General features: G+C 36.2%; 1 protein-coding gene across 1 annotated transcript in view; it reads left to right on the top strand.

Moving 5' to 3' along the window:
- Positions 1 to 12,452, top strand: part of COL21A1 (collagen type XXI alpha 1 chain) — a 98,924-nt gene extending 86,472 nt beyond the window's left edge. Inside the window, exons 23-30 of the mRNA XM_051777904.1 lie at positions 1,388 to 1,423; positions 1,918 to 1,962; positions 3,997 to 4,029; positions 7,548 to 7,694; positions 7,792 to 7,846; positions 8,139 to 8,339; positions 9,797 to 9,874; positions 10,603 to 12,452. Coding sequence (XP_051633864.1) covers positions 1,388 to 1,423; positions 1,918 to 1,962; positions 3,997 to 4,029; positions 7,548 to 7,694; positions 7,792 to 7,846; positions 8,139 to 8,339; positions 9,797 to 9,874; positions 10,603 to 10,790 — 783 coding nt within the window. The 3' untranslated portion in view covers positions 10,791 to 12,452. The remainder of the gene's footprint in view (positions 1 to 1,387; positions 1,424 to 1,917; positions 1,963 to 3,996; positions 4,030 to 7,547; positions 7,695 to 7,791; positions 7,847 to 8,138; positions 8,340 to 9,796; positions 9,875 to 10,602) is intronic.
- Positions 12,453 to 14,621: the final 2,169 nt, after the last annotated feature.

The following is a 14,621-nucleotide window of genomic DNA, read 5'->3' as shown; positions in this document are numbered from 1 at the left end:
TGAAACTTCTCTAAATTTTAACTGATGAAGCTTTTGCAAAAGTCATTCATTTTATATGAAGATGCAAGTTGACTGGAGTTGCATGTCATAAGTATGACAGACTTTTGAATTATTCAGGAAGAAAAGTGTGGTTTGGGCATCTGACAGTAAACGTGAAGCCTTTCAGCTGTAGATTATTTTAAAACTTGAAACCAACCAAATATTTGACATTCAAGTACAATACAATCGAATACAACTGGCATGAATGTCTTATGTTCTGGGATTTTTGATCAGGAAAATACTTGCCATGGTGGAATGTCCTCTTTGCTACTGTTTAGCATTTCAGTAAATTGGTTTTTTTTCCCAGAAAACAACCAAACGCACAAATGTTTGGCTCTTACAAGAAAACTGACAAAACTAAGCCAAAAATCTCCATTCTGATTCTTTTCTTTACTAAGTGCAGTTTTGCACACCCCCCAAAGATCTGTCTTTGTTTCCTGAGCTACTATGTTCTTGGCCCAATGTTTTGATTCATGTCTGTTTGAACAGAGTCACAAGGGTTTAAGAGGTCAGAATTAGAGTAAGAGCCATCTCCTGTAACTTTAAGTTTCCTTTTCAATCAATGAAGAGAGAAAGGCACATTTTGAGAGTACGTGTTTTATACCTCTATTGTTAATTGGAATGAATAATTTTCAAGCACTGACTGTTTCTCTCCGGTGTCAATTAGATGGTGTTTGGTCATATTGATAAACCTAGATAACTAACTTTTAAGTACAATTTACACTATCTGATTGTCAATTCCCCCCCAATTATTTACTATAAACATTTCAAGTCAAAAGGAGTGGGTGGAAGTAGAACTTAGTCCTTAAATATTTTGATTAAATTTAAATATAGGAGGTTTGCCATTCAAAAAATACTTTTTCTTTGTATTGTCATGTATAACTTCTGCATGCAGTGTGTTTATAGTAAGTGTTACAGAAATTATTTATACTCTAGTCTATGTGGGTGAAGGCAAGCATACTTGAGGTTAGCATTCAGCTGAAATTTAACCCATGAGAAACACTGCCTCCTTCCCTGCTTACATCCTCTCCACTCCCATGCACGGAGTGGATAAAATCCTGCTGGATTTTCCACCTCATTATGTCATATTTTTTAGTTTTTTATTTGGTATGGGAGTATCCACTTTTCTTTTTGATAGTTCTTTCCATGACAAATTCCTTTTTTAGTATAGCTTTCTGGAGTTTTCTCAGTTTTTGTGTACATGGGGATAAAGTGACTTGTTTTGATTCAGTATAAATAAAAGCTATTAGATGCTTCTCTTGTAATTATGTGTTAAATTTAAACACAGACTACATGTCTTTGAGATGAATCATGTTGAAATGGAGACTTTTCTTCTGATATTTCACAGGGGGACAAAGGAAACCAAGGTGACAGCGGTATCCAGGTATATCAACTTTGTTCCTAGTGAAATCATCTGGCAATGCTATCAATACAAGTTTTAGGTGTTAATTCAGGCACTTTTATAAGATTAAGCTCCATAGAAAGTTTGCTTGAATAGCAGCAGTAACTCTCCTTCATGAAAATCAGCCCAGTATACCCAGTATGAATTTCCAGCTGCATTTCTAGGGCCTGAGCAGGCCTACCTACTGTACTGTAATAAGTGGAATTTTCTTTCTTGTTATCTGAAATCATGGTAATACCTACAAGAAAAAGTATGATATCACTGCTCAGATCCTGACTTGGTTCCTCTATGTTCAGAGTAGAAATTGTATTCTTTTGCACAGTTTCTGCTTTGATCTCTTGAAGAGTAACTTTTCAGACTGATTAGTCCTGGTTAGGATGACGTTTTAGGGTTTAACTCTTTGTGTTATTTTTCATAGTTTAATTACATGTACCAGATAAATGTATATTTTAAGAAAATGTGCTTCTTTTCTTAAGGGACTGAAAGGAGAGAAAGGAAGACAAGGAAATCCAGGCTTACAGGTACTGTTAAAAGAGGGATCCTAGTTCAAGAAAATCATAGAGATCCTAGTTTGAGACCACAATTCATATTTGTTTCTTAACACTACTTCCATCAACATGGATAGGTCTTTGCATCACATGAAATATATTTATGTACCACATGATTACATAGTTATATAAATTACCTCTTAAACAATCTTAATGTCTTTAAAATAACAAATACAACACATGTAGAGAAGATGGAGCCACATTTTTCTCAGCTGTGCATGCTAGAAGGATGAGAAGAAATGCACATGAATTGGAACGCAGAAAATCCCAGCTTGCTTTAGAGGAAAAGCCTTTTGCTTTGAGGGTGGTCAAACACTGGATCAGGCTGCTCACAGACATTTTGGCAAAACCTGTCTGGGCAGTGTGTTGGGTTGATCAAGTTGCGTCTGTTCTGCAAAGGAACTTGAACCCAAGGAAATCACTTCCAGGCTACATGTTTCTGTGCTTCTGGGATATTATATCTTGAGAAACAGACCATAAGTGCATTTTTTTATTATTGTATTAAATCCTTAATTATATAATAGTTTTATAAAATAGCTATAAATAATATAAAATGCAGATAACAGCACAAAGTGGCTTTTATGTAAAGGTTGTAAGAATAATACATGCGATGTTAAGATTTTGCATGTACCATGCTACATTTTCATACAGTTCATTATCTTCTAGACATTACTGGGAGTTATTGACATCTTCTGGGCTCATAAATTACAGATGTTTCCTGTTTCAGCTGCAAATCAGTGAGATGCAGTTGTTTCTCTTTAACTCTGGGCCAGTGTATTCTGATTGTGTCATAGTTGGCTATCTTGTTGTACCACAGAAAATAACTATTAGTATTTATAAATACTTGTTAACTGCATACTCTGTCGTGTCTAAACAGAGAAGTATTTGTTAGAGGTACATATTTAAAACTAGACTTGGAAGGAAGCCACAGCTGCTTTTTTCAGAATTACGACATCGATACAGCTGCCTGTCTAGCCAGAAGGAGCTGATTCCTGTGGAGTATGGGCAGGAGATCTAGACTGTATGTTAGTTAACTCTCTCAGGCATTTGAAGGTTAACAGTAGTTCAACATTAAAGCTGAGCAGATTTTTTTAAAAGAAGCAGTTTAAACTAAAAGACCAGTCTTTGATTTTAAACAAATGTAGTGTCCTACTCTAGCATTTTACAAATTAAACATTCTGGGTTTTCCTTTTGTAAACGATATACAATTTTTTCATCTATTTATTTTTTTAATCATGAGGCAAAAGAAAGTGATAGTGAAAGGAAACATTATTTTTCCCATAGAATGATGCAACTTGAATTGCTGGTGCTTGCTTTCTTTTTTTGGAGAAAGCTGAAAAAATAATGCAGACTGAGTCTAAAATTGTTTCCCATGCTTTTCTGATTTGGTTGGCAACCAAAAAAATCTTCTGGTATACAACACTAGGTCTTTCTAAGGTTTCTCAAGACTCCAAGACTTCTTAAAGATACAATACAGATTCCCTTGCACATAAGAGTGTATCAGAAAAGTGAACTGCCAACTTGCCATGGAACTTAATGGTCAGTAACATTATTGAAGCACCTGGTAGAAGGGACTCCAAAATCCTTTGCTACCATGCAAAATCTGGCTTACCACTGAGTTTCTATTTAAAAGGCTCTAAAATTAATTTATGCATCGTAAGACAGTATTAAACAGGTAGAATCAGTTTTCTGTTACTAGAACACAAAATTTTATTTCTTTTGTCTTTTCTAAAGTGAATAAGATTTTGTCTCTATGTTATGTTTGTTTTTAATATGTATGATATATTCGCAACTTATCCTCTTTGTATATGATATTAAAGGCATTAATGAATTGTTCATTCACCATGGTATAAATTTTTCATCATTATATGCAAGGGGTTTTTTTGTACAATAGCAATCACAGAATCTTTAAAAGTTGCCATTTGTGATTAATTATTGAAAACAAAGGATGCCAAGTAATTTGGTTCAGCCTGCTTTTTAAATTCTTTTTCATGTTATTTCTTAAAGGGAGTAGAAGGACTGAATGGAGAACGAGGAGAGGTAAATATTTTTGTAATGACAAATATAATATTACAAAATTATTCCATTTGTTTCCACAAATTATATGATCTGTAAAATGTGTGTTTATAGTCTTACTTCTGTTCTCAGATGTCTGTAAGCAACAGAAGAGAAATTAATTGAGAAATATCGAGAAGAGAAAGAAATATTAGTTAAAAAGAGATGTAGTGAAATATATATTTCGTTAAATGAAATATTTTTAAAAATAACTAAAGCCAAGTATGTATTTTAAGGGAATTAAAAAGCCAACAAACTAACCAATAAAAACAATGAGAAAAAGTGGTTCAGGAAAGGAAATACTTAAAGGAAAAAGAATCTAGAGATTCTATGATCACTGCAAAATAAAAATACATTCATAAAAATACAGAATAGTATTATGATATTATTCAGCAGTAACCAATAATTGAAAGGCACAATATAGAAATAAGGAACAGGACACACAAAGAAGATCCTTCTTGTACCCCTTCCCTTTTTTTGGGGAGTCAGAAAGTTTGGAGCACATAAGTTAGAGATCAAGACCATTGTATTCAATGACAGTGTTGAGTTTACCTAATTCCTTTTGAGCTCTGCTGATATACTGTACTTTCAGCTTCTGTAAAAGTCTGTAGTAAGGATTTCCACAGATGAGCTCTTTGTCTTCTGTGTTTTAACTGTCACCAGTGAGATTTCTTTGTGTGCCTTTATTTCAAAGCCAATGGAAAGGAGTCTAGCAAAGCCTTTACAAGTATTTTTTTCAGAGGTTTCTGTTTTTTGAGACTGACTCAGAAAATGCAGGGTAGATTTTTTTCTCTCTACTACTAAGTCTATACAAGAATAACTCAGCTCAGCCTGAAACTTGAGGGGCATAGGGGAGAGTGTCCACAACGAGGCTGCATACAACTCTGAGCAACCTGGTCTAGTGGAAGGTGTTCCTGCCTATGGCAGGGGGTTTGTCAGAAGCTGCATTTGTTACTCTCCAGGATATTTTTAGAAGTCCCATCTTTTCTTTTTTTTTTTTTTCCCTTGTGTTTGGCTAATGTATATATATTTATGGCCAAACTTTTTAATCTTTGCGTTGCATTTTTTTAAAAAATTGGTATTTAAAACGTTGATTTTGTTGGTTATTTTTTATTTATTTCATTGTTTAGTGAAATCAGAGTACAAATTTATTTAGAGATTACTTTGTTCAAGTCTTTTAATTAAAACATTGTTGCATATCAATAGCTGGATACATTAGGTGGAAGCCCAGTTCTGATAATTAAATAATTGTATGCATTTTAACATGTAAACTGTTTCACATGCTGCTGTGATTCTATGAAATACTTAAATTACAGTTTGACTTATAATTGTTTTGCTAAATCATTGTCAAAACTGTATACTATTGAACTAACTTCTTTAAATATTTTAAATCATGGCAATAATATATTTCTACAGAAAACTCATTTTAATATTTTTCTTACTATATGTTAAGCTATAATGATGTTGTGTTTATTTATTAAACCTATAGAATTAGTTGATTTTCTATTTTCATAAAATATGTTTTTTGTTAGACTCTGACTCCTCAATAAAAAGTTTCTTCAGCCTGTAATTCTCAGCACTTATTGAACTCTTCTCCTTTTTTAAATTTTCTTTTCCAGTAGCAAGGGTCAACAAACAAGGCCACACATGGGATGTGGTTGACCATTAAAAGACCAAGATATACTGCAGAAAATTTTCCCTCTGCAGTTTCATTTACTTTTTGGCAAGTTCTTCAGGCAGTTTCTGCTGATGCTTCCAACATTTTGTCCTGGTATTTTTATACTGGCTTCATGCCTCTAGTGTTTTTCTACAGTAGATGCCATTTTCCCAATATTCACTGTTTCTTAATGCTTTCTAACTCATTTAGTTCAAATAGATCCATTTGCAAGTCAGATGTCGTTTATGTAAACTTCATCCATAGCTGTAAAAGTAATTAAAAACAAAGCAAAACAAAAAACCCGAACCAAACCCAAACAACTCCTACCTATAAGAACAGAATGGTTTTCAGATCTCAGTATTCTAGTATAGCCACAGGCAGCTACATATGCTCCATGTGTTTATCTCTGAGCCTTGCTGACCATGTTAAAGGAGAAAAACCACCTTTGTAATTATGTAATTTGTAATTATGTAAGAAATGAACAAGTACAAATCTACATGATGTAATAAGAGGATCAATTATCTGTTACTACAACATTCAAGATGACAATATCAAAAAAATAAAATGTTATTACAACTTTGGAAAAACTTCTGAATTAGTGTATAGCTTTTGAAGGTATGGACTGCTGTTCAGGTCATCTTTCCAGCAGTACTTTTAGGCACCTGACTGATACCTGTACTGCCTATCTGATTTTAGTGCCTAGGTCTCTGCATAAAACTAGATAATCCAGTACTGAATTTGAAGCTTGCTACCCTGCAGTAATTCTTGTGGAGAATTCTGGATTGTTACTAATTTAGACCAAGCCAGGAAGCTTTGAATTTTTCTGATTTATTCTGAAGAATTTTGATGAGTAATAGAGAAAATTAAACAAAATATAAATACCATAATTTCAAATTCAGTGTAAGTCTATGAAGACTGTGTGCATGAGTATTTCATAATTTCTTAAACTTCTATTATATGTTTCAGTAAGTTTTGTCATATATAATAGTCCTGTTCCCACAATTCTATCTAAAATAGTTGTAAAGAGTGAAAGAAAATTTTGAGGCAACTGATAATATCATGCAGAAGCTGTGCAGAAATGGAAGGAAAAAACTCATCAGAGAGCAAATGTAGTATACTGACTTTAATCTTGGGCATATACCAAATTACATTGTACTGATGTTTTGTTGGCTCCAGAGTGGGGAAAGGGTTCCACTTGAACTGTTGCAGTAGGTTTCCATACATAGAAGAACCATTGCTTTGATGAAGATATATCAAACTATTTTCCAGTATTATTTTAACCTTTTCCAGTGAAGCAAATGGACTATAGTTATTACCAGTCAACTGAAAAAAAAAACCAAAAGAATTGCTAACTCAAATCAAACTATTTTTTCCTTTGTCTTATATACTACAGACATAGGGGTCAAAGGCTTGATAATTACAGTAAGTTTCCAAGAACTTCAGTGATGCCAGAATTTCATCTCTAATTTTTCCAGCCTTCTAAGGAACTTAACATACTGTGAAAAAAATTCTAATTCTCATGAAAAAGAGAATAATGCCTTTTCTTCCATATGTTAATAATGAGTACTAATTTTTAAATAGTAATTTGTAAATTAAATGGTTCTTTAAAGTTAAAAAAGGTAATTTGTTTCTAGCTATATTGGGTAATTGTATCTGAAACAGTTACCAAAGAATCTCAAAACTTCAATACGTCTCATCAATATCAAGTTAATATTTAGTGACAACTTATATTAATTTTATGAAGGTCATCAATAAAGATTTTCTCAGAATATGTTTTTGTGATGCTGCCTAGCTTCCAGATGATCGCTGAAGATACGATTGGCTTTTCATGGATTTTTCATTCCAGAAAGGTGAGAAAGGAGATCCAGGCATTCAAGGCATCAGTGGACAAAAAGGAGAATCTGGTGTCCAGGGTTTGGTTGGACCTCCTGGTCTCAGAGGTCAGCCAGGAGATCGAGGACCCCCAGGACCACCTGGATCAGATGGAAAACCTGTATGTACAGGACCTCAAACCTGTAATTTTGAGTACCTTAAAAACCACAAAGAAATTCATGATCTCTCTTGTTTTAACCGTTCTCTGTTCAATTCAGGCACGAGAATTTTCAGAAGAATTTATTCGACAGGTGTGTTCAGATGTACTGAGAAGTAAGTTTGAAAGCCTCTTTACTGTTTTTTTTTTCCTTGTTTGAAGTGCTAAAGAAGTTTCCTGATAATTGTAAAGTCTCCTTCTTGAAAACAAGTTCCGAATTGCCAATTTATCACTTGTTTTCTTGCAGGTGTGGATACATTTCCACACCACAGGTTCCATACTTTACCATCTTATTGCCTAAAGGTATCTTGTTCTCTAAAGAGATGAAACTGATTTTGTATTTGTGGTTAGGGGCACTACTTTTATTGTTTCAACACTCTAAGCAATTTTTTGTTTGAATTCTCTCAGCCCAGTTGCCTGCCATCCTGCAGAGTGGAAGACTACAAAGCTGTAACCATTGTCAGTCTCAAAGTGCTCCCCCAGGACTTCCAGGACCACCAGGTCCAAGAGGCCCTGAAGGACCAAGAGGGTTTCCTGGTTTACCAGGGAATGATGGCATTCCAGGGCTGATGGGTATCCCAGGTCGCCCTGGGGCTCGTGGGACAAGAGGTACTGTGTGCATATGTCATGGTGTAAATGGCCTTTGTGACTTGGTTTTCTCCTTCTGGTTTTGAGTGGGGTTAATGCAGGGTGGAGTAAGAGAATGGCTGGGCTTCTATGACAGAGTGTAATTGTGAACATGGTGCAGAGTGGATGTTTTCACTGCTTTCGAAGAACGCATGACAGAAGAAGAGAAAATACAAGAACTCAACAAGGTAGCTAGTGTTCAGTTCTACTGTAGTCAAACTGTTCTGATCTTTTTAGAGAGTTCTTAGTCTCATGTAAATGTTTCTAGCTGTGTTTAGATTATTTTTTTAGATCAGATATGCTTAGACATGGATTTCAATGCATTTCCATGTTTTCTAGTTTCATTTCTTCCAAACTTGTTTGGTTTTGCTATTTTAAGGAACAGTATTTATTCATTGGCTGCTTACTAGCTGCACTGATTTTTGGCATGTGACAACTTTTAGACTCCCCCTGATTTCCTGAGTTTTTGTCCTTTTGTTCTTTTTATCTCAAAAGGATTTTTACTCCTTTCTTTATGCTTTTCTTAAACATTCTGGATTCTTTTTAAGCAAGCTAAGGTTTATACATTCAGGTAACTCAGCTGTCCAAACATTCCAACTGATTTCTTTGATGTATTTGCAGACTTTATATTAAGTATGCATATGTAGTCTGGAACTAGAGAAAGAGACTGGGTGATGTCCATAATTTGGTAACTGGTAGGATCAAAATAATCAGGAAAGCTGTATAAAATACAGCTAACTAGTAATGTGCCAAGGGTAAGCAGACAAATGGTTGGTAAATATTTACTTTCTTTTTGACATTACCTGTGACCTAGAACATCAAATTCATTTGGGATGTAATAAAGATTTGCCTGTAGTGCTTTTATAATTTCCTCTCCAATAGGAGAATGTGCAGTTTTCCTCTGAAGCATTCACTAACAGGTCTGGCTATTCCATAAGAGTTGGAAAAATGTGTATATGTCTCTATGAAGAAACTGAATTCACTGGGTTGTAAGTGTAAGAGAGCTCATATTTTTACACTCTCAGTATTTCTTTGGTGGAGATTTAATTCTGCTGTATGTTGTAGAAGATTGTCTATATATTCTGTATTCCACACCGACTCTGGTGAATAACTTACACTTCTGTCATACAACTTCTTAAAGTCTTTGCCGGTTGGAAAGCAATGACAGCAAATTTTTTTAATTGCCTATCATCTATTCCCTCAGCTCATAATGACTGTCTGCTTAACAAGTGCTATATCAGCTCTAAATCGAGTAGAAATTAGGATAATTTAGAACTCAGTTGCACTGTGTGGGTTACAAGAAAATGCTTGTTTTACATCCTATTATTTGCTTTTGAAATATTAGGTATTTTATTCAATAAATATTATCAAATGCTGACTTCCTAGTTCATTGGATGAAAGTAGTGTGCAAAGATATACCTGTGTTTGCTAATTCACAGGACTGCCAGGGAAAAACGGTGCAAAAGGCAATCAAGGAATTGGGGTTCCTGGGATCCAAGGCCCCCCAGGACCTCCAGGTGAGGGATGGTTCAGCTGTGCAGATTCAGTGCATGCTAATAATTTATTATTTCCAAATAAGTGTTTGTGGGATTTGGGAAAAACTGAAGTAGTTTGTACATATCTTAATTGCCACATATGTTTTAGGGATAATGACTGTCTCTTACATGCCCTTATAAATTGTCATATAATACATAATTTAATATAAGATGTCTTGTAGAGATTGGTACCTGAGACATTTGATAGATGGATCCTGAAATCAGCCATTATCTAAAAACTGAGCCCTGATATGATTATGTGACATGTGAGCATTGCTTAGTGAGGGAATATATTCTTCCTAATAATAATGTATGTATAAAAAATGCAGAGTTGGGTGTTTGGAGCAAATATTAGGGCCTGATCCAAATCCAGAGTAACAAATAGAAATAGGGGGACTGATTCATGTGATGGTGGTTCCAGATTATGTAAAGTATAACAGTGTGCTAAAGCAGATTTTTATATTTTCCTGTAAAAGTTATTTTTATTTAAAGTGTTTTCCATGTGCTTTTAAAAAAACCTTAGTAAGGTATCATGTTGTGTATATAAACATATAAGCAGTTTGTGACAAGGAGTGTCTTTTTCAGGAAATGTTTTCTTTATCTGCATACTTCACCAAAGAGCAGGGGTGTGTGTGGAGGGGTGGATCTGTTCTTGCTCTTGTTTTTATTTCAGTAGTCATGTATTTGTTTATTGCATGTGTGTTATTAAGGTCCTGAAGGTCCGCCAGGTATGAGTAAGGAAGGACGTCCTGGAGAGCGTGGGCAGCCTGGTAAAGATGGAGATCGTGGTACTCCGGGAATGCCTGGACCGGTTGGACCCCCTGGAATTTGTGATCCATCACTATGTTTTAGTGTAATTGTGGGGAGAGATCCATTTAGAAAAGGACCAAATTATTAATTTGTGATATGATAATTTAGAAGAATAGGTATGGTGCTTGTCTTTTATGGTCTTTCAAATCTCAGGAAGGTGACCAGCAATAATCCAATAAGCAGGAACAAAAGTACCTCTGACATTATAAATATTATAAACATTATAAATAACGAACCCAAAGGTTATACATTCCTTTAGACAAGAAACTCCAAAACCCCAATGACTTTTTTTATACCTTGCACTGGTTGAATATCATCTGTTTTGAAAGAGTTTTTATAGGAATTAACTATAATATTTGATATTTAGTATTTAAGTGTCCTATAATTCTCCTTTTACCACTGAAGTCCTTTGCAAAATTGCTGGAAACACCACTGGGAGCAGGATTAGGTCTTAAATGGCATTGGTCAGGTATAAGTTACTGTGAAATTTTTCACATGCAGCCAGCATACACAGTATTTGATTTTGAAAGAATGTGGCTGGCTTTGACTTCATATGTGTGTGAATTTCACTGGCTTGTGTACGTTTCATATGTCATGGCTCCAGATGTTCTGTGAGCGAAAGCCTATATCAGATTCTTATAAATTAAGATAAATATCTGAATAATCATGGAAGAAATATCACCTATTTTGCCATGCAACTGTGCTTGAAACTGAGGTGAAATGCAAGGGTAGAACTACTTGTTCAAGGGTCAAGGTTTTATTGAAGATGGTACTGTCTAAAGATTTAAAGATTTAAAGGTTCCGTGTGGGTGATTCAACTTACATGAAAATAGCATTAAAAATAAAAAAAGAACGAAAGACTGATACAGCTGGCTATGATACAGTAGCTGTGATTTGACAAAATTAAAGATTAAAAAATGTTTGCACAACCCCGATGTAACAGTTCCGTGTAATGGAATATTAAGTTATATACCCTTTGCTGTTTCTCCTCAAGGACTGCATTGCCAAATTGAAGAAGCAGGTTTACAAGGAGAAAGGTCTAGCTGGTGGCTGACCAGCTGCAATGTTTGTTATGCTGTTTCCTTTTTCATTTTAAACAAGCTGTGTGTAATTTTCGTTGTAAGCTTTGCTAATGAGTTGTATTGCTTGCTTTTACATAAAGAGCAAAGCCACAGTTCCTATGACAATTTAAAATCCGTTTCTTAAATTAAGGCAGAATCTTGTATTGAACTTAACTGATGCTTCATAAGTGACTTCTCTAATGGATTGTTTTTCTGTTGTCCTACTATCAGAGAGTGGTAATATGCTTGACATTCAAGGTAAAATAAAATTTTGTAAAAAACTGGTGATAGTTTGATGAGCAATTGCAAGAGTTGCCTTTCTCCTGTGTTGCAGAGCAGAGTGATGTCTGTAATACATGGAGGGGTGGTTCCACCTGGCAGCTGTGCTTTTGCTCTCCAGCGTCTTTCCATTTTCTCTGGAGAAAGCATTATCTCTTGGAGCAGCACCTTTCTGCTGGGCTCCTGATGCCTGTGGTGCCAGAGCAACCAACTGCACTGTGCCTGGTAGCTGCAGCCTGCCCAGAGCTGTGGCCTGTGGAAGGGTGATTGCAGTGAGTAGCTTAGCCAAACCACAACCCTGGTTATACTGGAGTGTGATCATTAGCATCTCATAAAATCTAGTCTAAAATCCTCCAAAAGGATTCGTGAAAGCAACTGACATGGACCTCAGAAATTAGGCTGTGCATGAAGTTTTCTCCCCAGACAAGTGATTCTCAGTACACAATATAAGACTGCACCTGTGTGCAACCATTGATTGAATTTGTGGAAAAAATAACCTAGAAACCTCTTAATTTGTTGTTTTCAATCTCACACTGTTTATTTTTTGAGAAATGGAAGTGACACATTGCTAGGTCAGTGTAGTGGGTTTGTAACCCTCCCTGGGAGGGAAATGGGACTAGGATAGGTCACCTGATGTATATTTTACCAGTAAGGTACTCCATGTTATGTCAGCTCAGATATAAAGAGATGGGAAGGAAACAACTCCCTCTCTTCTCCTCTGGGATGGTTGCATGGGATAGATGGCTGTTTTCAGAGGAGGAAAACACCTTTCATGGGGAAGTAGTCTTTATTTTTAGTTTTCCCTGTGTGTATAGTGGTTATAGTTTTTTTTTTCTTCTCTGCGTAAATATAAAACTGCCTTTCTTAGCAGCCTCAATTTTGCAAGTTTTTTTTCTTCCCCCCCCCCCCCCCTGTTCCCTCCTCCTTCTCCCTCTGGGGGGGATTGGGAGGAGTCTCGGTGGACACCGGCTGTTCAGCTAAAGTACCAATAACAGTCAGGAAGGAATCAGGATCCCAGCATACTTGTAGAACCTTTCTGAGCTCTCCACACTGCATGCTAATTTAAATCCACATTTAACACACATTTTTCAGTAAGATGTATGATGGTGGGAATGGTGAGTCTGAGAGGAAGCATAACCAGAAACAAAAAGAGAAAGTCAGGAGGACCTCTGACTGCAGTGAATACAAACAGAAAAACAGAATTCCTTACTTGTAGAAAAACCTCTTGATTTTCAGCCAGTTTGATTGGTAGCTTTGGGTATGATTTCATTTGATGAAATTAACACATATATCAAGCTTCCATATTAAAAGTAGTGCTATTGTCACCCCTTTAGTCCTATTAGAGGATTGTTTCTGAATGACTGACTGAGCATCTACGTGTAATTTCCAATCTGCATCTATTAATTGTCCCTTTCTTGTTGTTTTTTACGTGTCTGGCCAGTTTCTATGCGAGCTCAGCTTTTGCTTTTCTGTCTGCATTTCTGCATACCCTGGCAGTGCCCCGGTAGTTTTCAACAGGTTTTTGTCCACTTTTCCAACTCTGGAATGCTTCTCTTTTGAGCCAACTTAGAAGCTCACAGTTAAGCCAAGGTAGTCTCTTGCTCTGGCTACTTCCCTACCTTTAAAAGGGGATTAACTGTTTTTGTTCTTCTGGGAAGAGAGTTTAGAAAGGCTCCCAGCACTCACTAGCTTCCTCATGGAAGCTTCCCATGAAATCCTTCACAATTTAGCTCTGAGAGAGCTGAAATTTGCTCTTCTAAACTTTAAAATGTTTGTTCTAATACTAACCTTCAGCATGGTCAGCAGGATCCCAAATTCCATGGTATTATGATTGCTGCATCCAAGGCTATCCCTAACTGAGATATTGCAAAGCAAACTTTCTTGTTTTGTGAGCAGCAGGGCCAGCAGTGCCTTGTTCCTGGTTGGCACATCTAACATTTGTACAAGGAAGAAGCAGTCCTCTACACATTCCAGAAATCTGGTGGGTGACATGAGCTGCTGTATTGTTCTTTCAATGAACGTGTGGGGTAGTTGAAGTCACCCATAAGAACCAGGTTCTGTGACCCAAAACTTGTTTAAGTGATCCAAATACTTTTCCATTGGTCTTACTCTCTTGATTCGGAGGTCAGTAGCAGATGCCTACTGTAAGATCCCCCTTGGAGATGACCCCTCTGATCTTGACCAAGAAGCATTGTGAGACACTGGATTATTGCATTAATTATTGTCTTGGACCAGCTGGGCGGGGGGGGTAATGGGACTGGTCAAATTTCATGAAGGTGAGGTGATGACCTGCCCCATGCCCCAGCCCCTGTGAGCCTCATTGGGAGACCTTGGAGAAGCTGTCAGTCAAGACCAGCCTGGGGGTGCTGCCCCATTCCACACCTCAGAGACCTTAACCCAGTATGGTATAAACTGGAGTATTATCAGATTAATGATCCACAGGAGAGAGCCTCTTATTTATGATTGATGCAAATTATGTAAGGTTCTTGCAAATGTTGATCTGCAGTCAGAAGCAGTGAATTAAAAAAAATCACAGTGAAACATGTCACCGTCTGTCTATCAGATATTTTCCGGAAACA

This window comes from Manacus candei, unplaced genomic scaffold (genome assembly GCF_025592945.1).
Source record: "Manacus candei isolate 608988 ecotype Guabito, Panama unplaced genomic scaffold, ASM2559294v1 h1tg000011l, whole genome shotgun sequence".
In the NCBI taxonomy this organism is placed as follows: Eukaryota; Metazoa; Chordata; class Aves; order Passeriformes; family Pipridae; genus Manacus; species Manacus candei.
The sequence above is the reverse complement of the archived record's forward strand: the minus strand, read 5'-3'. Positions and strand labels throughout refer to the sequence as shown.